Here is a 26437-nt window from a genome sequence, read left to right on the forward strand (position 1 = left end):
GTATTTTTTAGTAGAGATGGGGTTTCACCATGTTAGCCAGGATGGTCTCGATCTCTTGACCTCGTGATCTGCCTGCCTCAGCCTCCCAAAGTGCTGGGATTACAGGCGTGAGCCACCGCGCCCGGCCCTAATACAGCTATTTTTAAAAAAGAATGCAATTAAAGCAGTTCTAATCTTCAAAAAAATAGGAAGAAAGGAAAGAAAATCATGGTATAGAACTGCATAAATAACTAGAAATTAGGAAGCTCACAACAAATTGGTCATACTCTATATACGCCAGTGGATTTAAGTTAGGAATATTCTATCTGTAGTGGCCTTAAACCTATAGCCCTTCAGAGCTCCGATGCAAGGTGGGGTAAGCTAAAGGAGGGGTACATTCCACTATCAGTTCTGGCCTCTTACCAGGTGACACCTCTTGTTAAGTCACCTTTGGAAGTCTGTAATCTCCCTAATGGAAAGCCAGGACCCATTCTGAAAGAATAAAACAGTTAATATGATAAGGGATCAGGACTGAAGGTGGGAGAAGAGAAAGAGGTAAATTATTATTATCTTGTTAGAGTGCTTTGTGTTTTCAAAAGACAGTGCAAACAACCTTATTATTAATAAAACATAATTAACAATAATGGAAACTATTAATAACAATAAAATGTGCCCCTCTATTCAAGCCTTTATCATTAAAAAAAAAAAATGACAATGTTGGGTAGGCCAGGCGGGGTGGCTCCTGCCTGTAATCCCAGCACTTTGGGAGGTGGAGGTGGGAGGATAGCTTGAGGTCAGGATCAGATGAGCCTGGCCAACATGGTGAAACCCTGTCTCTACTAAAAATACAAAAAATTAGGCAGTCATGGTGACTCGCACCTGTAATCCTAGCTACTCAGGAGGCTGAGACAGGAAAATCACTTGAACCTGGGAGGCGGAGGTTGCAGTGAGCCGAGATCCTGGCAGTGCACTCCAGCCTGGGTGACAGAGCAAGACTTCATCTCAAAAATAAAAATAAAAATAAATCACAGCCTGGGTATGGTGGCTCACGCCTGTAATCCCAGCATTTTGAGAGGCTGAGACGGAAGGATCATTTGAGATCAGGACTTCGAGACCAGCCTGACCAACATGGTGAAACCCTGTTTCTACTAAAAAAAAAAAAACAAAACAAAATTAGCCAGGCATGGTGGTGCGCACCTGTAATCCCAGCTACTTGGGAGGCTGAGACATGAGAATCGCTTGAACCTGGGAGGCGGAGGTTGCAGTGAGCTGAGATTGTGCCTCTGCACTCCAGCCTGGGTGACAAAGTGAGACTGTGTCTCAAAATAATAATAATAATAAATTACAATGTTGGCAGGGCCCAGTGGCTCATGGCTATAATCCCAGTGCTTTGGGAAGCTGAGGCAGGAGGATTGCTTGAAGCCAGGAGTCCAAGACCAGCCTGGGCAACAAAGTGAGACCCTGTCTCTACAAAAAAATAAAAATAAAAAAATTAGCTGGGCAGGGTGGTTTGCGCTTGTATTTCTAGCTACTCTGAAGTTATTCAGTTATATCAAATGAATTAAAAACAAGCCAACTAATCGATCACTGACTGTGCTTTGGTGAAGGTGTGGCAAGCCTTCTGCAGATTGAGAAGAAGTCCTTACAGATTCTAAAGACAATTCTTGGAGTTTCTATTCGTCAAAACAACAGGATTTCAAAGTGTGAAAACAAATGAATAGGCAGGAAAGGATCTTCCTAAAACTAAGAACTCCAGGAAGGAGCCTGAAAACAGTTTTCCGAAAAGCAAGGTTCTCCTTATTAGTGATGAACCTGCTGATTAGCTGGAGTCTTAAAAAAAAAAAAAAGTGGCCGGGCACAGTGGCTCACGCCTGTAATCCTAGCACTTTGGGAGGCCGAGGTGGGTGGATCACAAGGTCAGGAGTTCGAGACCAGCCTGGTCAACATGGTGAAACACTGTCTCTACTAAAGATTAAAAAAAAATTAGCCAGGCGTGGTAGCACATGCCTGTAATCCCAGCTACTCGGGTGGCTGAGGCAGGGGAATCTCTTGAACCCAGGAGACAGAGGTTGCAGTGAGCTGATATCACACCATTACACTCCAGCCTGGGCAACAACACTTTGGTTGCAATTTTGTTGACTAAACACAAGTTCCCCTTAGGGGGGAAAGAAAGGATAAAGGTGGAAAACAATATAAATGTATTTATTCCCACTAAACTGTACACTTAAAAATGGTAAATCGGGCTTGGTGGTGCATTCCTACGATCCCAGCTACTCGGGAGGCTGAGGCAGAAGAATCACTTGAACCCAGGAGGTGGAGGTTGCCGTGAGCCGAGATCGCACCATTGCACTCCAGCCTGGGCAACAAGAGCGAAACTCTGTTTCAGAAAAAAAAAAAAAAGGTAAATTTATATGTACATTTTGACCAAATTAAAAAAAGATATCATAAGAAAACTCAAAAAACAAAAACCACAAGCTCCCAAGCCTGCTTGTTTATTTTATTTATTTTTTTGAGACAGAGTCTCGCTTTGTCACCCAGGCTGGAGTGCAGTGGCACGATCTCACCTCACTGCAACCTCCACCTCTGGGTTCAAGCGATTCTCCTGCCTCAGCCTCCCAAGTAGCTGGGACTACAGGCATGCGCCACCACGCCTGGTAATTGTTGTATTTTTAGTAGAGACGGGGTTTCACCATGTTGGCCAGGTGGATCTCAAACTCCTGACCCCAGGCGATCCGCCTGCCTTGGCCTCCCAAAGTGCTGGGATTACAGGCATGAGCCATTGCGCCCGGCCTAAAACCTGCTTATTTAAAAACACCTTTAGTATAGCCATTTGTCAGATTTTGAAAGGAGATCATTGAGGATTATTCAGGTTACTTTCTGGTTACTGGAGTTCAATGTGACCAGAAAAAAGTCCTATACCTTTTTGGAACATTTTGCATTAATGTATACGTCTTTTAGCCCAAGTTTGTAGGTGTCACCCACATCTTGGGCCATAGAATAATATTGTCATAGGTAAGATAAAGTTACAAACACTGGAGAATGAAACCCTGGACCAGGCAAACAATGTCACTGATCATTTATTTTTAGGTGTGACTGGATAGCCACATTATATAAGCAAGATAACCCAAGAGAATTTGGTGTTATCAAGTAAAATATACAAGGTTGGCCGGGCACGGTGGCTTTGGGAGGCCGAGGCTGGCGGATCATGAGGTCAGGAGATCGAGACCATCCTGGCTAACACGGAGAAACCCCGTCTCTATTAAACAAAATACAAAAAATTAGCCATGCCTCAGCCTCCCTGTAGTCCCAGCTACTTGGGAGGCTGAGGCAGGAGAATGGCGTGAACCCGGGAGGTGGAGCTTGCAGTGAGCCGAGATCGCACCACTGCACTCCAGCCTGGGGTTTCGCCGTGTTAGCCAGGATGGTCTTGATCTCCTGACCTCATGATCGGCTCATCTCGGCCTCCCAAAGTGCTGGGATTACAGGCGTGAGCCACCGCGCCCGGCTGTTCTTTTTTTTTTTTTTTTTTTTGAGAGGAGTCTCGCTCTTTAGCCCAGGCTGGAGTGCAGTGGTGCGATCTCTGCTCACTGCAACCTCTGCCTCCTGGGTTCCAGCGAGTCTCCTTCCTCAGCCTGCCGCGCCACTCTGCCTGGATAATTTTTTAAATTTTTAGTAGAGACCGGGTTTCACCATATTGGCCAGGCTGGTCTTGATCTCCTGACCTCGTGATCCACCTGCCTCGGCCTCCCAAAGTGCTGGGATTACAGGTGTGAGCCACCGCGCCCGGCCTGATATTGTTCTTATGTCAGAGAACAATTTTTCTTAGTTGGAGAATTTAAAAGAAGGGGACTTAGTGGGCCAGGAAACTGCTTTGTCAAACTGTTTCTGGGGAGACAGAATTGAAATGTTTAGAAAAGTATGGCTCTAGGGGTGGGAATAAAAAAGAGTAGTCAGAGAAGAGAAGAAGACTCTGAACTGGCCGGGCACGGTGGCTCACGCCTGTAATGCCAGCACTTTGGGAGGCCGAGGCAGGCAGATCGCCTGAGGTCAGGAGTTTGAGACCAGCCTGGCCAACGTGGTGAACCCCATCTCTACTAAAAATGCAAAAGTTAGCTGGGCGTGGTGGCAGGTGCCTGTAATCCCAGCTACTTGGGAGGCAGAGGTAGGAGAATTGCTTGAACCCAGGAAACGGAGCTTGCAGTAAGCTGAGATTGTGCCACTGCACTCCAGCCTGGGCGACAGAGCAAGACTCCATCTCAAAAGGGAAAAAAAAGAAGACTCTGAACTGAGGTGGTCACGGGCACCCAGGGGCAGGCTGCAACATGAAATGCTACAGCAAGTTCAGGGCAGAGTGCAGGGCCACTGCTAGAGCTGCTCACAAATTCCAGTGAAGACACCAGCAGTGAATTTTTTTTTTTGTTTTTTTGAGATGGAGTTTTGTCCTTGTTGCCTAGGCTATAGTGCAATGGCCTGATCTCGGCTTACTGCAACCTCTGCCTCCCAGGTTCCAGCCATTCTCCTGCCTCAGCCTCCCAAGTAGCTGGGATTACAGGTATGAGCCACCATGCCTGGCTAATTTTGTATTTTTAGTAGAGATGAGGTTTCACCATGTTGGTCAGGTTGGTCTCGAACTCCTGACCTCAGGTGATCCACCTGCCTCAGTTTCCCAAAGTGCTGGGATTACAGGCGTGAGCCACCGTGCCCGGCAGCTGTGAACTTTTAAGAATCCATCTCAGTAGAGCAGCGCAGCAAGAGGCCTGATGCATTTGTTCAGCAAGTATTCTTTGAGTACGTAAAGTGTGGTGCTGATCTAGATAATGGGGACCTGCTAGTGAATGGCCGATTGTAGGAGGTAAGGGGTTAGTAGACTGTAAGAAGGTTTGCTGGTAAAGCTGGGGGAAAAAACGGAGGTGGAAGGATAAACAGGGTGAAGTAAGAAGTTTTATTTTAGGTACAAGGAGAACTGAACACATTCACAGCCAGCAGAAGAGACACTGAAGATTCAAGAATAGAGACATGAAGGAGACAGGAGGCAACAGGCTTGAAGTCTTTGAAAAAAAATGTTGTTTTTTTCTTTTTAAAAGCCAAAAAAAAGAAAGAGGCACTACTGGGAGACCCTCAGGTGGGAGGTGCGGTGGGAGGACAAGCCAGTCAATCAGAGGTCATTTTCTCTGCCAGCTTCTGCATCTGTAAATAGGGGGATAACACCTACTCCCAAGAGTGTTTGTGGGGGTTAAAACAAGTGAGTATATTTAAGGCCCCTAGCAGAGTGCCTGGGACACGGAAGCCTGCATTAATGTAGCCTTTAGTATACTTTTTTTTTTGAGACGAAGTTGCACTCCTGTTGCCCAGGCTAGAGAGCAATGGCACAATCTTGGCTCATCACAACCTCTGCCTCCCGGGTTCAAGAGATTCTCCTGCCTCAGCCTCCAGAGTAGCTGGGATTACAGGCGTGCGCCACCATGCCCAGCTAATTTTGTATTTTTAGTAGAGACGAGGTTTCTCCATGTTGTTCAGGCTGGCCTCAAACTCCCGACCTCAGGTGATGTGCCCGCCTCAGCCTCCCAAAGTGCTGGGATTACAGGCATGAGCCACTGCACCTGGCCAAGTATACTTAACAAAGAAGAAATGAACAGGGAGGAGAGTTCATGGGCCTGGATTGAGTAGTGAGTGAGGTTTGCAGGAGCCAACTGACAATTTGGGGGGTACTAGGCAGAGGAAAGCAGGACAATTGCTAATGAATGAATTCTTCCCTCTAGCAGGTAACTGGGGATGGGGAAAGCTGGAGAGGGGCCAAGGACACATTCTAGAGCCATTAATTCTACTTACCGCCTCCATTAGCCACACCCAGGCAGCAGCAGGCGAGAGGTGTGATTGAGGAATGTTTCAGTGCCCCAAATTTCTCCTTAGAGACTGTCTGAAACTATAACAACTTCATATGTGCTAAGAAATAAATATCCCTGAAGAAGGGGCAGGGAGAAAAGCTATTGGTCTTGTATTTTGGAGTGAACTAGCCAACTTGTTATGTTCTGTAAAAGCCTGCCATGATGCTGAGGAAGTGAGAATTCTGCTAAGTGGGGCCTGAGGAAGGAGGCCAGCCACCCCTGTGGGGGAGGCAGAGCTCTGTCACTCAGCAGGCAGCAGGGGGCTACTGCTCCCAGGGATCCAGGTTCCAGGGAGTCAGGATGGCAAGGTACAGGAGATGGGATAAAGGACACGAGAGCAGCTGGGAAGATGACAGGGAGGTAGGAAAGGTCCCGAAGAAAGCAGCAAGGCAGGTGTTGAGACAGAAAAGTCCAGGGTTACATGTCACATAGGAGAGCTGGAATCCTTTAGGTCATGCAGAGGCAGCTTGGCAGGAAGCTTGCCATTAAGCTCTCTCCATTCCTTTAGGGCCTCTCTTTGGGTTTCACCTTCCCTCCTCCCTGAACCTCACACAGCATCTTTGCTATTTAGACAGTCAAGAATAGTAAACTTTCAGAAAATAAAACAAACCTGGAAAGAATTTCATAATTATCTTGTTTAATCTCTTTTTTTTTTTTTCACACTTGACTTTCAGGTCAACTTTTGAATCTCATTTTACAGATGAGAAAATTGAGGCTCAGAAGGAAGTGACTTGTGCAAGGTCATACAGCAAACCAGATGCTAACGCAGAATGAGAGGCGCCCTAGGATCCTGCCTGGTGCCCTGCAGTGCCCGACCATCTGCTTAGTAAAACCTACTGCTTGCTGAAGTTCCTGCACATCCAACCAGCACACCTAACGCAAAGTATGACTTCTTTGTGGAAGTTAATGATTAAAACCTAGTCTGATCTAAAGCATCTTATCCATGGTTACTAATTAAGCCAATTTCAGTGAGAGAAAGCATTTCAAACAGAAGAGTGTTCTCTTAAGCTAAATCTATAGGCCTCAAATTATGGTGGCATAAACTGTACAATTATGATATTTCGAGTACACTTAAAATATTTTATAATACAATACATTAACCTCTGTAGCTTTACATTTTCTCTTCATTGCATGCCACATGTTGGGCCCTGATAAAATGGTTTTATAACTTTTGGGGGAGGGCTTTAACTAAAATAACTTCATGTAGTGTTTGAGCGAACTAGGTAATAAAATCTGTTTGCTGTATTCGCTGTCTCCAGATAGGGCTGTAATTACACCACATGAGGAAGAAAGGTAGCTGAGTTTCAATCTAGATCATTTATGTAAACTCAGCCTTCTTGTCAACGGTGTTCTCAAATTGCATGAGTGCAAACCTCAAAAATCATCTCCTATGAACCACACAGAGACAGTGTCCGATTGCAGGCCTGTGAGATTGCTTATATTCTTTCTGTAATTGGATGTCTGTGGTTCAAGACCAAAATTTGACATTCTGAGGTTAAAAGAACACTCTCACCAATGAATTCCCTAGTACAAAAATTCTGTTTCTGAAACTCGTAAAAATTAAAGTATGCCTTAAACCAAAGTATTACAAATGAATACATTTCACTTGAAAAAAAGCTCCTTTTTCCTTAAAGAAAAAAAAAATTTGGTTCTTTGAAATGTGTTTGAATAAAAAAACTGATCTTCAGGAAAGAAAAACAGACTATTCCTAATATAACCAATTTAACATTTGATAACATTTTAATCTCCTACTTCAAGTATTTGGCAACTTTTCGGCAATTTCTCCAAAAAGACATTATAAAAACCACAAAGCACAAAGTATATTCATACTGCATTATAAATCCAGAGACATGAGGCCAGGTGCAGTGGCTCAAGCCTCTAATCCCAGCACTTTGGGAGGCCGAGGTAGGCAGATCACCTGAGGTCAGGAGTTCGAGACTAGCCTGACCAACATAGTGAAACCCCATCTCTACTAAAAATACAAAATTAGCCAGGCGTGGTGGCAGGCGCCTGTAATTCCAGCTACTCGGGAGGCTGAGGCAGGAGAATCACTTGAACCCAGGAGGCGGAGGTTGCAGTGAGCCAAAACTGCACCATTGCACTCCAGCCTGGGTAACAAGAGCAAAACTACATCTAAAAATAATAATAATAATAATCCAGAGACATAATTACAAGCCAACAAATGAAACATATTTTTCTCAATCCATTGAACTACTCTCCATTATGACAAATTGGTCACTAGTTTTTGATTAGACAATCCTCCCTGGTTGGTATTGAGAGCATTTCTCTTGACACCTGCAGCTTCCAACTTGCTTTGTCCTCTCTAGCAGGAAAAACCACGGGCCACCGCCCTGGCGCCATCCCTGGCTCGGTCCAATCAATAAGGACTTATTTCCTGTCCATTTGCTGAGGTCACAGGAGCGAATCTCATTAATTATTTCTGCGACTGCAGCCTCAAGTGTGCTTCTGGCGTGACAAGTGAAAACTGCTTGACCTTTTTTTCTTCTAATTTTGTTTGTAGCAGTTCCAAAAAGAAAGCAGAACTCATTTAGCAATGTGACAAAAGGAAGGAAAAATGCATATGTTTTAAAAGTCATTAACGCATCGTGAAAGCTCTCCCAATCAACCTCATTCCCTAGGATTTTCAGCTAACTAACAATAGTGTCTTTTTAATTTGATGTCATGAAAATCTGGTCACAGCAAACACAATGTTTTCTAAAGCAGATCTGGCCTCCGAGGGAGGAAAGCTCTCCAGGGCCTCCAGTGCCTTGTTTCCATGGTAACGACACAGGTCAATAGCTGAAGTCACACCTTTGCCAGCTTTGATTCTTTCTCGCAACTGTTAAGAAACAAATGCATGATAAAAGTCAGTTTTAAAGGTACACAGTAAGCACCACAATTAAATTGGGGAGGGGAGATGGAAAACAAAGAAAGGGAGAAATAGTATAGATTGAGTATTTCTGCTACATTATTTTCTGGAAAAGAGGACATCATTTCCCAGTGATCTTGAGGCGCTCATTCCCTAAGGCTGCTTGGTGTCTGTGCTCCAGAGCAGCACAATAGGTTCCAATCAGCCTAATTACAGCTCCTCCTGACTCCCATCCCTTAATATCTTGAAATGTGCCATGCTGGGGGATGGCAGTAAGAAGGCGGAGGGCATTTACATCTCTGGCATTTTGAATTCAGCAGCCTGATATTCTTCCCTTTTTTTTTTTTTTTTTTTTTAAAGAGATGGAGTCTCGCTCTGTCGCCCAGGATGGAGTGCAGTGGTGCGATCTCGGCTCACTGCAACCTCCGCCTCCTGGGTTTAAGCAATTCTCCTGCCTCAGCCTCCCACGTAGCTGGGACTACAGGCATGCGCCACCACACCCATCTAATTTTTGTATTTTTTAGTAGAGACAGCGTTTTGCCATGTTGGCCAGGCTGGTCTCGAACTCCTGACCTCAAGTGATCCGCCTGCCTAGGCTGCCCAAAGTGCTGGGATTACAGGTGTGAGCCACCGCACCTGGCCAGCAGCCTGATATTCTTATGTGAGGAAGGCTTCACTAATATCTTAGTTAATAACTTTTTTTTTTAACACCATATGTTGACACAATAGTCCATATGAAAATTCAAGAAAGACACATAGTATTAGATCTGAATGTTACTTTTTTTTTTTTTTTTGAGACGGAGTCTCACTCTGTTGCCAGGCTGGAGTGCAGTGGCACAATCTCGGCTCACAGCAACCTTCACCTCTCGGGTTCAAGTGATTATCCTGCCTCAGCCTCCTAAGTAGCTGGGACTACAGGTGTGCACCACCACGCCCAGGTAACTTTTGTATTTTTGGTAGAGAAGGGGTTTCACCATGTTGGCCAGGCTGGTCTGGATCTCTTGACCTCGTGATCCCCCTGCCTTAGCCTCCCAAAAAGCTGGGATTACAGGCATGAGCCACCTTGCCCGGCCTTTTTTTTTTTTTTTTTTTTTTGAGACAAAGTTTCGCTCTGTCATCCAGGCTGAAGTGCAGTGGCATGATCTTGTCTCATTGCAACCTCCGCCTCCCGGATTCAAGCAATTCTTCTGCCTCAGCCACCTGAGTAGCTGGGATTACAGGTGCCTGCCACCACACCTGGCTAATTTTGGTATTTTTGGTAGAGATGGGGTTTTGCCATGTTGGCCAGGCTGGTCTCCGTCTCCAGACCTCAGGCAATCCGCCTGCCTCAGCCTTCCAAAATGCTAGGATTACAGGCGTAAGCCACTGTGCCCGGCCTGAATGCTTTTTTTTTTTTTTTTTTTTCTTCTGAGATGGAGTCTCGCTCTGTCACCCAGGCTGGGATGCAGCTATCTCAGCTCACTGCAAGCTCTTCCTTCCAGGTTCACATCATTCTCCTGCCTCAGCCTCCTGAGTAGCTGGGACTACAGGTACCCACCACCATGCCCGGATAATTTTTTGTATTTTTAGTACAGACAGGGTTTCACCGTGTTAGCCAGGATGGTCTCCATCTCCTGACCTTGTGATCAGCCCACCTCGGCCTCCCAAAGTGCTGGGATTACAGGCGTGAGCCACCATGCCTGGCCATGTCCGGCTAATTCTCTAAGTCAGAAACTCAGACGTCTTCATTCCTCACATCCGGTTAGGCACAGGGGCAGTCTCAGGGTTGCGCATTCACAGCTGAACTTTCTGGCTCCCAGAGATTGGGTGTAGCCAGGTGACAAGTTCTGGTCTATGAGTTGTGAATGAGGGATGTCACTTTGTGGCTGCAGCATTTAACTGTCCTGTGAGTCCTTATAGAGCTTTCCCTCTTGCACAGCTACCAGCCCACACTGGAGATGCTCCTTGGCCTGGATCCCTGAGTGACTGTAATGAGCACCACAGTGCCTCGCCCACCTGTGGCAGCCGAGGTTGTGAAATTATCTGTAGCCATTTTGACTGATAACAATGAATCCTAGTCTTTCTATCTCTTCAGAGCTCTCAAGTTTATCCTCTACTCCTCATTCCCATTGCCACTACATTAGTTCAGGCCATCATCATCTCTCACCTCAGTTAGTTTTTGCAATCACTTCCTAAAGAGTCTTCCCACCACCAGGTCTGCACCCCTGGACTCCATCTACTATGCTGCCAAGGAGATCTTAATAAAATGCAAAGACAATCTTGCTTAAACCCTTCCAATAGCCTTAAGAGAAAAGTCTAAGCTCTTTCATGAGGCATTTAAGTCCCTTGCCAAGCTAGCTCTTGCTTGGCCTCACTTTCCCCCACTTTTCCTCCTTTATTTATTTATGTATTTTTTGAGACAGAGTCTTGCTCTGTCACCCAGGCTGGAGCGCAGTGGTGTGATCTTGGCTCACTGCAACTTCCAGTTCCCCGGCTCAAGTGATCTTTCCACCTCAGCCACCCGGGTAGCTGGGAAGACAGGCATGCACCACTATGCTTGTTTAATTTTAAAAACTTTTTGTAGAGATGAAGTCTCACTATATTGCCCAAGCTAATCTCAAACTCCTGGGCTCAAGAGATCCTCCTGCCTCAGCCTCCCAAACCTTCTCCCCTTTAATTATAGGGGAACCAACTGCAGTTCTCAGAGGTAACCTGATCTACCATCTCCCCCTGGGGCTGTCTCCCCCACCCCAACAAGCTCCCCAAATTCCACCTGGGTGGAATGCACTGAGCTAGGAAGATGGCCCTAAGGAGCTAGTTGCCCCTCTTCCTCTGGGTACCTGGAGTACTCCCTGTGCACATCTGGAGTAGTGTATTGTTTTAGCGGTTTTGTTTTTTTTTTTAGACAGTCTCCCTCTATCACCCAGGCTGGAGTGCAATGGCGCGATCTTGGCTCAATGCAACCTCTGCCTCCCAGGTTCAGGCGATTTTCCTGCCTCAGCCTCCCAAGTAGCTGGGATTACAGGCACCCGCCACCACGCCCGGCTAATTTTTTTGTATTTTTAGTAGAGACGGGGTTTCACCATGTTGTTCAGGCTGGTCTCGAACTCCTGACCTCGTGATCTGCCTGCCTCGGCCTCCCAAAGTGCTGGGATTACAGGCATGAGCCACTGCGCCCGACTTAGTGTTGTATTTTAATTTTCCATTCACTTATCTATGACTTCATGAGACTTCAAGGTCCTTACTGTATAATGCATGAAACATGAATGAATAAAATAAATAAGCTGATTTATTCCTCTAATTATACAGTCAAGAGAACAGAGGTCCAGAGAAACTCAGTGACTCAAGATCACAGATGGAGGCAGGCAGAGTAGAGATCAGAAGCCAGGTTTTCTTTCTTTTTTTTTTTTTTCGAGACAGAGTCTTACTCTGTTGCCCAGGCTGGAGTGCAGTGGCGCGATTGTGGCTCACTGCAACCTCCACCTCTCGGGTTCAAGCATTTCTCTGCGTCAGCCTCCCGAGTAGCTGGGATTACAGGCGCCTACCACTACACCTGGCTAATTTTTTTATTTTTAGTGGAGACGGGGTTTCTCCATCTTGGCCAGGCTGGTCTCGAACTCCTGACCTCAGGTGATCTGCCCACCTCGGCCTCCCAAAGTGCTGGGGTTACAGGCATGAGCCACTGTGCTCGGCCAGAGGCCAGGTTTTCTAATGCCTTGTCCAGTGGCACTTAATACTAAACTCCATCAGATTCTCAGCACTTCACAGATATTTCCACACTGCATATAGCCTTTGGGAACTGTTCTAGCCTAGGTTTCCTTGGTCTCTTGCCAATCATTGAATGCACAAAGGCACTAAAATGGTGCTGGGTATCAGAGGCAGCCAGATTCAAACTCCTATCCTAGCTTTATAATCTTATGGAAACCATTTAACTGTTTTCTTTTTTTTTTTCCTTTGAGATGGAGATTCACTCTTGTCGCCTAGATTGGAGTGCAATGGTGCAACCTCGACTCACTGAAACCTCCACCTCCCAGGTTCAAGCAATTCTCCTGTCTCAGCCTCCCAAGTAGCTGGGATTACAGGTGCCCACCGCCACACCCAGTCAATTTTTATATTTTTAGTAGAGACAGGGTTTCACCACATTGGTCAGGCTGGTCTCGAACTCCTGACCTCAGGTGATCTGCCCACCTTAGCCTCCCAAAGTGCTGAGATTACAGGCGTGAGCCACTGCGCCCGACCTTAACTGTTCTCAGTTCTAAGTGGGGATAATATAAGTCCCTTGTCGGACTGCTGGGGGGACTACATAACACTGCACAGAGTGCCTGATAGTGCCTAAATCACAATAGATGCTCGGATGACTTAGTTTCCCTTCATTAAGCCCATAGCCATTACCAAGAAAGCCATCCCACCCACCAAGATCAAGTCTATTTTGACGTGATATACAATAACCTCAAAGCTAACTGGACTTGGATCAGAGCAGTCTTAAGGGAAGGAAGGAAGGAAGGAAGGAGGGAGGGAGGGAGGCGGAAGGGAGGGAGGGAAGGAGGAAGGAAGGAAGAAGGGAAAGAAGGGAGGGAGGGAGGGAGGAAGGGAGAGAAAGCAAGCAAGCTACCCTATTTTCTTTCTTTTCTTTTTTTTTTTTTTGAGATGGAGTCTTGCTCTGTTGCCCAGGCTGGAGTGCAGCGGCGCAATCTTGTCTCACTGCTACCTCTGCCTCCCGGGTTCAAGCGATTCTCCTGCCTCAGCCTCCCGAGTAGCTGGGACTACAGGCACGTGCCACCATGCCCGGCTAATTTTTTGTATTTTTTTAGTAGAGGTGGGGTTTCACCGTGTTAGCCAGGATGGTCTTGATCTCCTGACCTTGCGATCCACCCACCTCGGCCTCCCAAAGTGCTGGGATTACAGGCGTGAGCCACTGCGCTGGGCCAAGCTCCCCTATTTTCATTATCTCTTCTCCAAATCGATATTAGGCAGACCAACATTCTCCTCCTATTCTAGACTTCTAGGTTAGCACCTTTAGGTATGTAAATGTCTGCATGACTAGATAAGATGTTTAATTTATGAGTATTAATTGAGTATTTACTATATGTAAAGAGTAGAATAAGCCTTCTTTGCTTTGTGGATCAAGAGTTAATTAAGGGATGGCTGGGTGCGGTGGCTCACTCCTGTAATTCCAGCACTTTGGGAGGCCTTGGAGGGCGGATCACTTGAGGTCAGGAGTTCGAGATCAGACTGGCCAATATGGTAAAACTCCATCTCTACTAAAAATACAAAAATTAGCTGGGCATGGTGCCGTGCACCTGTAGTCCCAGCTACTTGGGAGGCTGAGGCAGGAGAATTGCTTGAATTCAGGAAGCGGAGGTTACAGTGGGCCAAAGTCGCGCCATTGCAATCCAGCCTGGGGGCTGCAGTGCGACTCTGTCTCAAAAAACAAACAAAACAAAAACAAAAACAAAAAAACACAAAAAACAAGAGTTAATTAAGGGTAAACTGTGAAAAGCAGCAAAACCAGGGCACAAATGTAGGACTACAGCTATTGAGAGAAATGAGAGATCAACTTTAACTGAAAGAGATTCTAAAAGGCCTTCCTCTGTCACCCAGACTGGAGTGCAGTGGTGGATCATGATGGTTCACTGTAGCCTCTACCTCCTGTGCACAAGCAATCCTCCCATCTCAGCCCCCAAGTACCTGGGACTACAGGGACCTGCCACCACACCCAGCTAATTTAAATTTTTTTTTTGTAGAGACACATTCTCACTATATTGCTCAGGATGGTTTTAAACTCCTGGCCTCAAATGATCCTCCTGCCCCTCGCCTCCCAAAGTGCTGGGATTACAGGCGTGTGTCACCTCGGCCAGTTGATGTCTTGTAAATGCTGATAAATAGATATGGGCTTGGGAGTAGCAAGGAAATTGTAGGGAAAGAAAACTGTTTGAGCAAAGGCACAAAGGGGGCCAAAGTGTGCAGAGTGTCCAGGGAATGAAAACAGATCAATATGAAACAGCTTGCTGTTTCTTGGCTCACTGCAACCTGTGCCTCCTGGGTTCAAGAGATTCTCCTGCCTCAGCCTCCTGAGTGGTTGGGATTACAGGCGTGCCACCATGCCCAGCTAATTTTGTATTTTTAGTATAGATGGGGTTTCTCCATGTTGGTCAGGCTGGTCTCGAACTCCTGACCTCAGGTGATCTGCCCACCTCGGCCTCCAAAAGTGCTGGGATTACAGGTGTGAGCCACTGCGCATGGCCAATTTTTGTATTTTTTTAATAGAGATGTGTTTTCACAATTTTTGTTAGGTTGATATCAAACTCCCGAGCTCAAGTGATCCACCCACCTCGGCCTCCCAAAGTGCTGGGATTACAGGCGTGAGCCACCACTCCCAGCCTAGGCTAAGAAATTTGTACTTTTTGCCCGGGCGCAGTGGCTCATGCCTGTAATCCCAGCACTTTGGGAAGCTGAGGCGGGCGGATCACGAGGTCAGGAGATCGAGACCATCCTGGATAACACAGAGAAACCCCGTCTCTACTAAAAATACAAAAAATTAGCCGGGCGTGGTGGCGGGTGCCTGTAGTCCCAGCTACTGTGGAGGCTGAGGCAGGAGAATGGCGTGACCCTGGGAGGTGGAGCTTGCAGTGAGCCGAGATTGTGCCACTGCACTCCAACCTGGGTGACAGAGCGAGACTCCGTCTCAAGAAAAAAAAAACAAAAAAGAAATTTGTACTTTTAAAAAGTGTTCAATTTTTATTATAAATTATTTTCAAAGTACAGAAAACTTGAACCATGGCCCTAGGCTAAATTTGACCCTGTGTTCTCATAAATAAAGTTTTATTGGGGAATAACCACATCCATTCATATGAGCATTATCCATGACTCCTTTTGTGCTATAAAGGCAGAGTTGCAGAGTTGCAGAGTTGCCTGAGAGGCTGTATGGCCACAAAGTGTTAAATATTCACAGTTTGGCCTTTACAGAAAAAGTTTGCTGACTCAAGTACTAGTGCTATGAATGACCATAGATTCTCTACCTAGATTCAACAATCACAACAATTGTTAGTATTTTGCCATTTTTGTTCTATCTATATGTGTGTCTGTGTGTGTGTTTTCTGATCCATTTGAAAGTAAACCGCCGGTAGTGATATGCTAGTAAATTAGTTCTCTTGGGGGACAAAAGCCTGCATTTGCAGATTTTTGTGGTATAAATACTCCCATTATGGCTGATTTCAAACTGCCAAGGGTGGTGGGGTCACACAATTCTTGAAGATTTAATAATAGCCTGTGAGTCGTTAGGACTTGGTTTGGGCACATCATTGGCTGCAGGATGCTTCACCCTTGTTTTGACATGCATCTCTTAAGAACATTGTCCTACATAATCACAATACTATTGTCACAGCTAGGAAAGCTAACTAGAAAAACTAATTAGAGAATTCCCGGCCGGGCGCAGTGGCTCATGCCTGTAATCCCAGCACTTGGGAGGCCATGGGGGATGGATCACTTGAGGCCAGGAGTGAGACCAGCCTGGCCAACATGGTGTAACCCCATCTCTACTAAAAACAAAAATTAGCCCGGTATGGTTGCGTGCACCTGTAATCCCAGCTACTTGGGAGACTGAGGCAGGAGAATTGCTTGAACATGAGAGGTGGAGGTTGCAGTAAGCCAAGATCATGCCACTGCACTTCAGCCTGGGTGACAGAGTGAGTGAGACCATCTCAAAAAAAAAAAAAAAAAAGGAGAGAGCATTCCCTATTTATTTTTTGTTTGTTCAAGTTTCCAATTTTTAAAAATTTACACTTTTTCTTTTTATTTTGTCAAGAATTCCCTAATTTTTTTTTTTTTTTTTTTGAGATGGAGTCTCACTCTGCCACCCAGGCTAGAGTGCAGTGGCGCAATCTCAGCTCTGCACCTCTGCCTCCTGGGTTCAAGCAATTCTCCTGCCTCAGCCTCCCGAGTAGCTGGGATTACAGGCATGTGCCACCACATCCGACTAATTTATGTATTTTTAGTAGAGTTGGGGTTTCACCAGATTGGCCAGGATGGTCTCGAACTCTTGACCTCAACAGATCCATCTGCCTTGGCCTCCCAAAGTGCTGGGATTACAGGCATGAGCCACTGTGCCCAGCCCTGATAATTCTGGCACAGGGCTGAATTATCTAATATTTAGTCCAGGTGTAAATTTCTCCAATTGGTTCCAGAATGGCTTTTATTTAACCATATTTTTAAACTATGATAAATCCCAGTTCATAAATCACATTTGTTTGTTATGACACTTTAATCTTTTTTCTGCTATGACATTGTCATTTTGAAAGACCAGCCTGCACTCCAGAATGTTTTACATTCTACATTCCCCTGACTGTTTCATTTAGTTTGTTCCTCTATGAGCTTTATTCAGCCAGGCTAAACTAAATATCTGATGATAGCTAACAGGGTATTTAATACTATGATAAAAGGGTAATTCAGATTAGGGCAAAAGAGCAACCAGGAGGACATCACAGTCCTAGAGGATTTAATTTCTCATACCTGATGACTATTTTACTTTAGTCAATACTCAGCTCCAGACTTGGGCTCACAGGGCTTTGCATACCAAGGAGGAACCTGATAGCTTTCATGTGTAAAATGCCCACCAGTAATGACTTATCAGTAATATAATCCTTCATGAAAGGTATTATTCCTCACTGACATCTGTAAACACTCCTGCTAGCTAAACATAAACTACTGACTCCAAGGAAATCCTTTAGTTACGATAAACCATAAATGAAACTCATTTTTACTGCAAACTAGAATGGGCAATAGGTCTATCTTGAAAAGAATGATCTTGTTCTTTTTTTTTTTTTTTCTTTTTTGAGACGGAGTCTTGCTCTGTCACCCAGGCTGGAGTGCAGTGGCATGGTTTCGGCTCACTGAAGCCTCTGTCTCCCGGGTTCCAGCGATTCTCCTGCCTCAGCCTCCTGAGTAGGTGGGATTACAGGTGCATGCCACCACACGCAGCTAATTTTTGTATTTTTAGTAGAGACAGGGTTTCACCACGTTGGCCAGGCTGGTCTTGAACTCCTGACCTCAGGTGATCCGTCCACCTCGGCCTCCCAAAGTGCTGGGATCACAGGTGTGAGCCATCACGCCCGGCTGATCTTGTTCTTTTTTAAATAAACGTGACAACAGATACATTAAGCTGGGGTTCCTAAACTTGCCTGGCCGTAAGACTCATGTGGGGAACTTTAAAATGCAGATGCCTAGGCCTCTAGCCCTGGAGATAGAGTCTATCAGGACTGATAAAAAGGGTTCTTAGGTCATTCCAGTGATTAGCCAGATTTGGGAGTACCTACTCATTGGGGCATGTATTTTGAGTCACTGTATTTTAAGACAGTTGTTTTGGGTTTATACTTTAAAAAAAAATTTTTTTTATTATACTTTAAGTTCTAGGGTACATGTGCACAACGTGCAGGTTTGTTACATATGTATACATGTGCCATGTTGGTGTGCTGCATCCATTAGGTATAATTCCTAATGCTATCCCTCCCCACTTCCCCCACCCCACGACAGGCCCTGGTGTGTGATGTTCCCCTTCCTGTGTCCAGGTGTTCTCATTGTTCAATTACCACCTACCAGTGAGAACATGCAGTGTTTGGTTTTTCATCCTTGTGACAGTTTGCTGAGAATGACGGTTTCCGATTTCATCCATGTCCCTACAAAGGACATGAACTCATTTTTTATGGCTGCATAGTATTCCATGGTGTATAGGTGCCACATTTTATTAATCCAGTCTATCATTGATGGACATTTGGGTTGGTTCCAAGTCTTTGCTATTGGGAATAGTGCCGCAATAAACATACGTGTGCATGTGTCTTTATAGCAGCATGATTTATAATCCTTTGGGTATATACCCAGTAATGGGATGGCTGGGTCAAATGGTATTTCTAGTTCTAGATCCTTGAGGAATCGCCACACTGTCTTCCACAATGGTTGAACTAGTTTACAGTTCCATCAACAGTGTCAAAGCATTCCTATTTCTCCACATCCTCTCCAGCACCTGTTGTTTCCTGACTTCTTAATGATCGCCATTCTAACTGGTGTGAGATGGTATCTCATTGTGGTTTTGATTTGCATTTCTCTGATGGCCAGTGATGATGAGCATTTTTTCATGTGTCTGTTGGCTGCATAAATGTCTTCTTTTGAGTTTCCGTCTGTTCATATCCTTTGCCCACTTTTTGATGGGGTTGTTTTTTTCTTGTAAATTTGTTTGAGTTCTTTGTAGATTCTGGATATTAGCCCTTTGTCAGATGAGTAGATTGGAAAAATTTTCTCCCATTCTGTCGGTTGCCTGTTCACTCTGATGGTAGTTTCTTTTGCTGTGCAGAAGCTCTTTAGTTTAATTAGATCCCATTTGTCAATTTTGTCTTTTGTTGCCATTGCTTTTGGTGTTTTAGACATGAAGTCCTTGCCCATGCCTATGTCCTGAATGGCATTGCCTAGGTTTTCTTCTAGGGTTTTTATGGTTTTAGGTCGAACATTTAAGTCTTTAATCCATCTTGAATTAATTTTTGTATAAAGTGTGAGGAAGGGATCCAGTTTCAGCTTTCTACATATGGCTAGCCAGTTTTCCCAGCACCATTTATTAAATAGGGAATCCTTTACCCATTTCTTGGTTTTGTCAGGTTTGTCAAAGATCAGATGGTTGTAGATGTGTGGTATTATTTCTGAGGGCTCTGTTCTGTTCCATTGGTCTGTATTTCTGTTTTGGTACCAGTACCATGCTGTTTTTGTTACTTTAGCCTTGTAGTATAGTTTGAAATCAGGCAGCATGATGCCTCCAGCTTTGTTCTTTTGGTTTAGGATTGTCTTGGCAATACGGGCTCTTTTTTGGTTCCATATGAACTTTAAAGTAGTTTTTTCCAATTCTGTGAAGAAAGTCACTGGTAGCTTGATGGGGATGGCATTGAATCTATAAATTACCTTGGGAAGTATGGCCATTTTCACGATATTGATTCTTCCTATCCATGAGCATGGAATGTTCTTCCATTTGTTTGTGTCTTCTTTTATTTTGTTGAGCAGTGGTTTGTAGTTTTCCTTGAAGAGGTCCTTCACATCCCTTTAAGTTGGATTCCTAGGTATTTTATTCTCTTTGAAGCAATTGTGAATGGGAGTTCACTCATGATTTGGCTCTCTGTTTGTCTGTTATTGGTGTATAAGAATGCTTGTGATTTTTGCACTTTGATTTTGTATCCTGAGACTTTGCTGAAGTTGCTTATCAGCTTAAGGAGATTTTGGGCTGAGACGATGGGGTTGTCTAAATATACAATCATGTCATCTGCAAACAGGGACAATTTGACTTCCTCTTTCCCTAATTGAATACCCTTTATTTCTTTCTCCTGCCTGATTGCCCTGGCCAGAACTTCCAACACTATGTTGAATAGGAGTGGTGAGAGAGGGCATCCCTGTCTTGTGCCAGTTTCCAAAGGGAATGCTTCCAGTTTTGCCCATTCAGTATGATATTGGCTGTGGGTTTGTCATAAATAGCTCTTATTATTTTGAGATACGTCCCATCAATACCTAATTTATTGAGAGTTTTTTTTTTTTTTTTTTTTTGAGATGGAGTCTCACTCTGTCGCCCAGGCTGAAGTGCAGTGGCGTGATCTCGGCTCACTGCAAACTCCGCCTCCTGGGTTCACGCCATTCTCCTGCCTCAGCCTCCTGAGTAGCTGGGACTACAGGCGCCTGCCACCACGCCTGGCTATTTTTTTGTATTTTTAGTAGAGACGGGGTTTCACCGTGTTATCCAGGATGGTCTCGATCTCCTGACCTCGTGATCTGCCCACCTCGGCCTCCCAAAGTGCTGGGATTATAGGCGTGAGCCACCATGCCCGGCCTTTATTGAGAGTTTTTAGCATGAAGGCTGTTGAATTTTCTCAAAGGCCTTTTCTGCATCTATTGAGATAATCATGTGGTTTTTGTCTTTGGTTCTGTTTATATGCTGGATTATGTTTATTGATTTGCATATGTTGAACCAGCCTTGCATCCCAGGGAAGAAGCCCACTTGATCATGGTGGATAAGCTTTTTGATGTGCTGCTGGATTCGGTTTGCCAGTATTTTATTGAGGATTTTTGCATCAATGTTCATCAGGGATATTGGTCTAAAATTCTCTTTTTTTGTTGTCTCTCTACCAGGCTTTGGTATCAGGATAATGCTGGCCTCATAAAATGAGTTAGGGAGGATTCCCTCTTTTTCTATTCATTGGAATATTTTCAGAAGGAATGGTATCAACTCCTCCTTATACCTCTGGTAGAATTTGGCTGTGACTCCATCTGGTCCTGGACTTTTTTTTGGTTGGTAGGCTATTAATTATCGCCTCAATTTCAGAGTCTGTTATTGGTTTATTCAGTGATTCAACTTCTTCCTGGTTTAGTCTTGGGAGGATGTATGTGTCCAGGAATTTATCCATTTCTTCTAGATTTTCTAGTTTATTTGCATAGAGGTGTTTATAGTATTCTCTGATGGTAGTTTGTATTTCTGTGGGATCAGTGGTGATATTCCCTTTATCATTTTTTATTGCATCTATTTGATTCTTCTCTCTTTTCTTCTTTATTAGTCTTGCTAGTGGTCTATCAATTTTGTTGATCTTTTCAAAAAACTAGCTCCTGGATTCATTGATTTTTTGAAGGGTTTTTGTGTCTCTGTCTCCTTCAGTTCTGCTCTGATCTTAGTTATTTATTGCCTTCTGCTAGCTTTTGAATGTGTTTGCTCTTGCTTCTCTAGTTCTTTTAATTGTGATGTTAGGATGTCAATTTGAGATCTTTTCTGCTTTCTCTTGTGGGCATTTAGTGCTATAAATTTCCTTCTACACATTGCTTTAAATGTGTCCCAGATATTCTGGTATGTTGTGTCTTTGTTCTCATTGGTTTCAAAGAACATATTTATTTCTGCCTTCATTTTGTTATGTACCCAGTAGTCATTCAGGAGCAGGTTGTTCAGCTTCCATGTAGTTGAGCAGTTTTGGGTGAGTTTCTTAATCCTGAGCTCTAGTTTGATTGCACTGTGGTCTGAGAGACAGTTTGTTATAATTTCTGTTCTTTTATATTTGCTGAGGAGTGCTTTACTTCCAACTATGTGGTCAATTTTGGAATAGGTGTGGTGTGGTGCTGAAAAGAATGTATATTTTGTTGATCTGGGGTGGAGAGTTCTGTAGATGTCTATTAGGTCCGCTTGGTGCAGAGCTGAGTTCAATTCCTGGATATCCTTATTGACTTTCTGTCTTGTTGATCTGTCTAATGTTAACAGTGGGGTGTTAGAGTCTCCCATTATTATTGTGTGGGAGTCTAAGTCTCTTTGTAGGTCTCTAAGGACTTGCTTTATGAATCTGTGTGCTCCTGTATTGGGTGCATATATATTTAGGAGAGTTAGCTCTTCTTGTTGAAATGATCCCTTTACCATTATGTAATGGCCTTCTTTGTCTCTTTTGATCTTTGTTGGTTTAAAGTCTGTTTTATCAGAGACTAGGATTGCAACCCCTGCCTTTTTTTGTTTTCCATTTGCTTGGTAGATCTTCCTCCATCCCTTTGAGTCCATGTGTGTCTCTGCATGTGAGATGGGTTTCCTGAATACAGCACACTGATGGGTCTTGACTCTTTATCCAATTTGCCAGTCTGTGTCTTTTAATTGGAGCATTTAGCCCATTTACATTTAAGGTTAATATTGTTATGTGTGAATTTGATCCTGTCATTATGATGTTAGCCGGTTATTTTGCTCATTAGTGGATGCAGTTTCTTCCTAGCCTCGATGGTCTTTACAATTTGACATGTTTTTGCAGTGGCTGGTACCGGTTGTTCCTTTCCATGTTTAGTGCTTCCTTCAGGAGCTGTTGTAGGGCAGGCCTGGTGGTGACAAAATCTCTCAGCATTTGCTTGTCTGTAAAGGATTTTATTTCTCCTTCACTTATGAAGCTTAGTTTGGCTGGATATGAAATTCTGGGTTGAAAATTCTTTTCTTTAAGAATGTTGAATATTGCCCCCCACTCTCTCCTGGCTTGTAGGGTTTCTGCCGAGAGATCCGCTGTTAGTCTGATGGGTTTCCCTTTGTGAGTAACCCGACTTTTCTCTCTGGCTGCCCTTAACATTTTTTCCTTCATTTCAACTTTGGTGAATCTGACAATTATGTGTCTTGGAGTTGCTCTTCTCGAGGAGTATCTTTGTGGCATTCTCTGTATTTCCTGAATTTGAATGCTGGCCTGCCTCGCTAGGTTGGGGAAGTTCTCCTGGATAATATCCTGCAGAGTGTTTTCCAACTTGGTTCCATTTTCCCTGTCACTTTCAGGTACACCAATCAGACGTAGATTTGGTCTTTTCACATAGTCCTATATTTCTCGGAGGCTTTGTTCGTTGCTTTTTACTCTTTTTTCTCTAAACTTCTCTTCTCGCTTCATTTCATTCATTTGATCTTCAATCACTTGATACCCTTTCTTCCACTTGATCGAGTCGGCTACTGAAGCTTGTGCATTCGTCACGTAGTTCTTTTTTTTTTTTTTTTTTCTTTTGAGATGGAGTCTCGCTATCGCCCAGGCTGGAGTGCAGTGGCGCGATCTCGGCTCACTGCAACCTCCGCCTCCTGGGTTCACGCCATTCTCCTGCCTCAGCCTCCTGAGTAGCTGGGACTACAGGCACCTGCCACCTCGCCTGGCTAATTTTTTGTATTTTTAGTAGAGACGGGGTTTCACCGTGTTATCCAGGATGGTCTTGATCTCCTGACCTCGTGATCCGCCCACCTCGGCCTCCCAAAGTGCTGGGATTACAGGCGTGAGCCACCACGCCCGGCCATCACGTAGTTCTTGTGCCATGGTTTTCAGCTCCATCAGGTCATTTAAGGACTTCTCTACACTGGTTATTCTAGTTAGCCATTTGTCTAATCTTTTTTCAAGGTTTTTAGCTTCTTTGTGATGCATTCAAGCTTCCTCCTTTAGCTCGGAGAAGTCTGATCGTCTGAAGCCTTCTTCTCTCAACTCATCAAAGTCATTCTCCATCCAGCGTTGTTCCATTGCTGACGAGGAGATGCATTCCTTTGGAGGGGGAGAGGCGCTGTGATTTTTAGAATTTTCAGCTTTTCTGCTCTGTTTTTTCCCCATCTTTGTGGTTTTATCTACATTTGGTCTTTGATGATGGTGATGTACAGGTGGGGTTTTGGTGTGGATGTCCTTTCTGTTTGTTAGTTTTCCTTCTAACAGTCAGAACCCTCAGCTGCAGGTCTGTTGGAGTTTGCTGGAGGTCCACTCCAGACCCTGTTTGCCTGGGTATCAGCAGCAGAGGTTGCAGAACAGCGAATATTGGTGAACAGCAAATGTTGCTGCCTGGTTGTTCCTCTGGAAGCCTCGTCTCAGAGGGGTACCCGGCCGTGTGAGGTGTCAGTCTGCCCCTACTGGGGGATGCCTCCCAGTTAGGCTACTTGGGGGTCAGGGACCCACTTGAGGAGGCAGTCTGTCCATTCTCAGATCTCCAACTCTGTGCTGGGAGAACCACTACTCTCTTCAAAGCTGTCAGACAGGGACATTTAAGTCTCCAGAGGTTTCTGCTGCCTTTTGTTTGGCTATGCCCTGCCCCCAGAGGTGGAGTCTACAGAGGCAGGCAGGCCTCCTTGAGCAGCGGTGGGCTTCACCCAGTTGGAGCTTCCCGCTGCTTTGTTTACCTACTCAAGCCTCAGCAATGGTGGGCACCCCTCCACCAGCCTTGTTGCTGCCTTGCAGTTCAATCTCAGACTGCTGTGCTAGCAATGAGCGAGGTTCCAAGGGCGTGGGATCCTCTGAGCCAGGCACGGGATATAATCTCCTAGTGTGCCGTTTGCTAAGACCACTGGAAAAGTGCAGGATTAGGGTGGGAGTGACCTGATTTCCAGTTGCCATCTGTCACAGCTTCGCTTGGCTCAGAAAGGGAATTCCCTGACCCCTTGCACTTCCTGGGTGAGGCAATGCCGCGCCCTGCTTCAGCTCACGCTCGGTGCACTGCACCCACTGTCCTGCACCCACTGTCCGACAAGCCCCAGTGAGATGAACCCGGTACCTCAGTTGCAAATGCAGAAATCACCCGTCTTCTGCATTGCTCACGCTGGGAGCTGTAGACTGGAGCTGTTCTTATTCGGCCATCTTGGAACCACCCCCACCCCCCCAATTTTTTTTTTTCTGAGACAGCCTCACTCTGACACCCAGGCTGGATGCAGTGGCACAATCTCGGCTCACTGCAACCTCCACCTCCCAGGTTCAAGCAATTCTCTTGCCTCAGCCTCCTGGGTAGCTGGGATTACAGGCATGTGCCATGATGTCTGGCTAATTTTTGCACTTTTAGTAGAGATAAGGTTTCACCATGTTGGCCAGGCTGGTGTCGAACTCCTGACCTCAAGTGATCCTCCCACCTCAGCCTCCCAAAGTGCTGGGATTACAGGCATGAGCCACTGCACCCAGCCAGGTTTATACTATTCTAACCATACTTCAACTGGTTATCTTTGCAACAATCAAATTAAAACCAACAAGCGTTTATTGGACACCTATATAACCTAGGCATTTGGTATATGCTGGAAATACAGAGAGGAACACAGTTGCTGCCTCCCAGGACCACCTGTTAGAGAGGTAGTCACAGGCCTGTAGAACAGAGAGGGTTAAGTAGAACAGTGAAGGAATGGACCCATGACCTTGGTTCTTTTTTGTTCTTTTTTTAAATACGCCTTTATTTTGGAGACAGGTCTCACTCTGTCACCTAGGCTGAAGTGCAGTAGCAAGATCATAGTTCACTGTAGCCTCAACCTCTTGGGCTTGAGCCATCCTCTCACTTTAGCTTCCTGAGTAGCTGGCACTACAGGCACATGCCACCATGCCTGGCTAATTTTTGTATTTTTTGTAGAGATGGGTTTTGCCATGTTGCCCAGAGGCTGATCTTAAACTCCTGGGATCAAATGATCCTCCTGCCTCAGCCTCCCAAAGTGCTAGGTAACAGGTGTGAACCATCACAACCGTCCATGATCTTGGTTCTAATAGCCATAGATAAAAGACCACAATTTTTTTCAAGTTCTTTTTTTTTCTTTTTGAGACAGCGTCTCACTCCATCACCTAGGCTGGAGTGCAGTGGTATGATCAAAGCTCACCACAGCCTCAAATTCCAGCCTCAAGCAATCTTCCCACCTTAGCCTTCCGAGTAGCTAGGGCTATAGGCATGCATCACCATGCCTGGCTAATTTATTTATTTTTATTCTGTGGACATGAGCATGGCGGGTGGTCTCATCATGTTGCCCAGGCTGGTCTTGAATTCCTGGCCTTAAGTGATCTTTCCATCTCGGCCTCCCAAGGAGCTGGGATTACAGGCGTGAGGCACTGCACTCAGCCTAAAAAAGGCATTTCCATTCCTGCCTTCATCTACATTTTGAATGGGCAAAGTCCAAGCTGATGCACAGAAAGAACTTTCCAAATCTTCAAGCCCTTATGGCTTGAAGATCACTGTAGTCATAAACAGCACAATAAATACGAAAGGTGAATTAACAGTCAGTGTTTAATTTCTCTGATATAGCACTTTAGGGCACTAATATAATTAAATCTCTAATTAAGTCAACTAAATAATTGTATAAGTGCAGTATCACCTGAAATAAATTAAGTCCAAATCCCCTGCTAGGGGATCCAATTAAAGATATTAACAAAGAGAGAAGAGGATACAAAGTACTTAAAATTAAGTGCATTATTATTTAACATTTATTAAACACCTTTTGAATGATACA

At 44.9% G+C, this 26437-nt stretch overlaps 1 protein-coding gene across 3 annotated transcripts in view; it reads right to left on the reverse strand.

Annotated features, from left to right (window-relative positions):
- Positions 1–6484: 6484 nt before the first annotated feature.
- The window catches only part of PDSS2 (decaprenyl diphosphate synthase subunit 2), a 308958-nt gene continuing 289005 nt past the window's right edge, over positions 6485–26437 (reverse strand). For all 3 annotated transcript variants that reach the window (XM_001146753.8, XM_009451779.5, XM_063813336.1), the window contains one exon: positions 6485–8703. In XM_001146753.8, the coding sequence (XP_001146753.1) occupies positions 8545–8703 (159 nt within the window). In that variant the 3' untranslated portion in view covers positions 6485–8544. The remainder of the gene's footprint in view (positions 8704–26437) is intronic.

This window comes from Pan troglodytes, chromosome 5 (genome assembly GCF_028858775.2).
Source record: "Pan troglodytes isolate AG18354 chromosome 5, NHGRI_mPanTro3-v2.0_pri, whole genome shotgun sequence".
Taxonomy (NCBI): Eukaryota; Metazoa; Chordata; class Mammalia; order Primates; family Hominidae; genus Pan; species Pan troglodytes.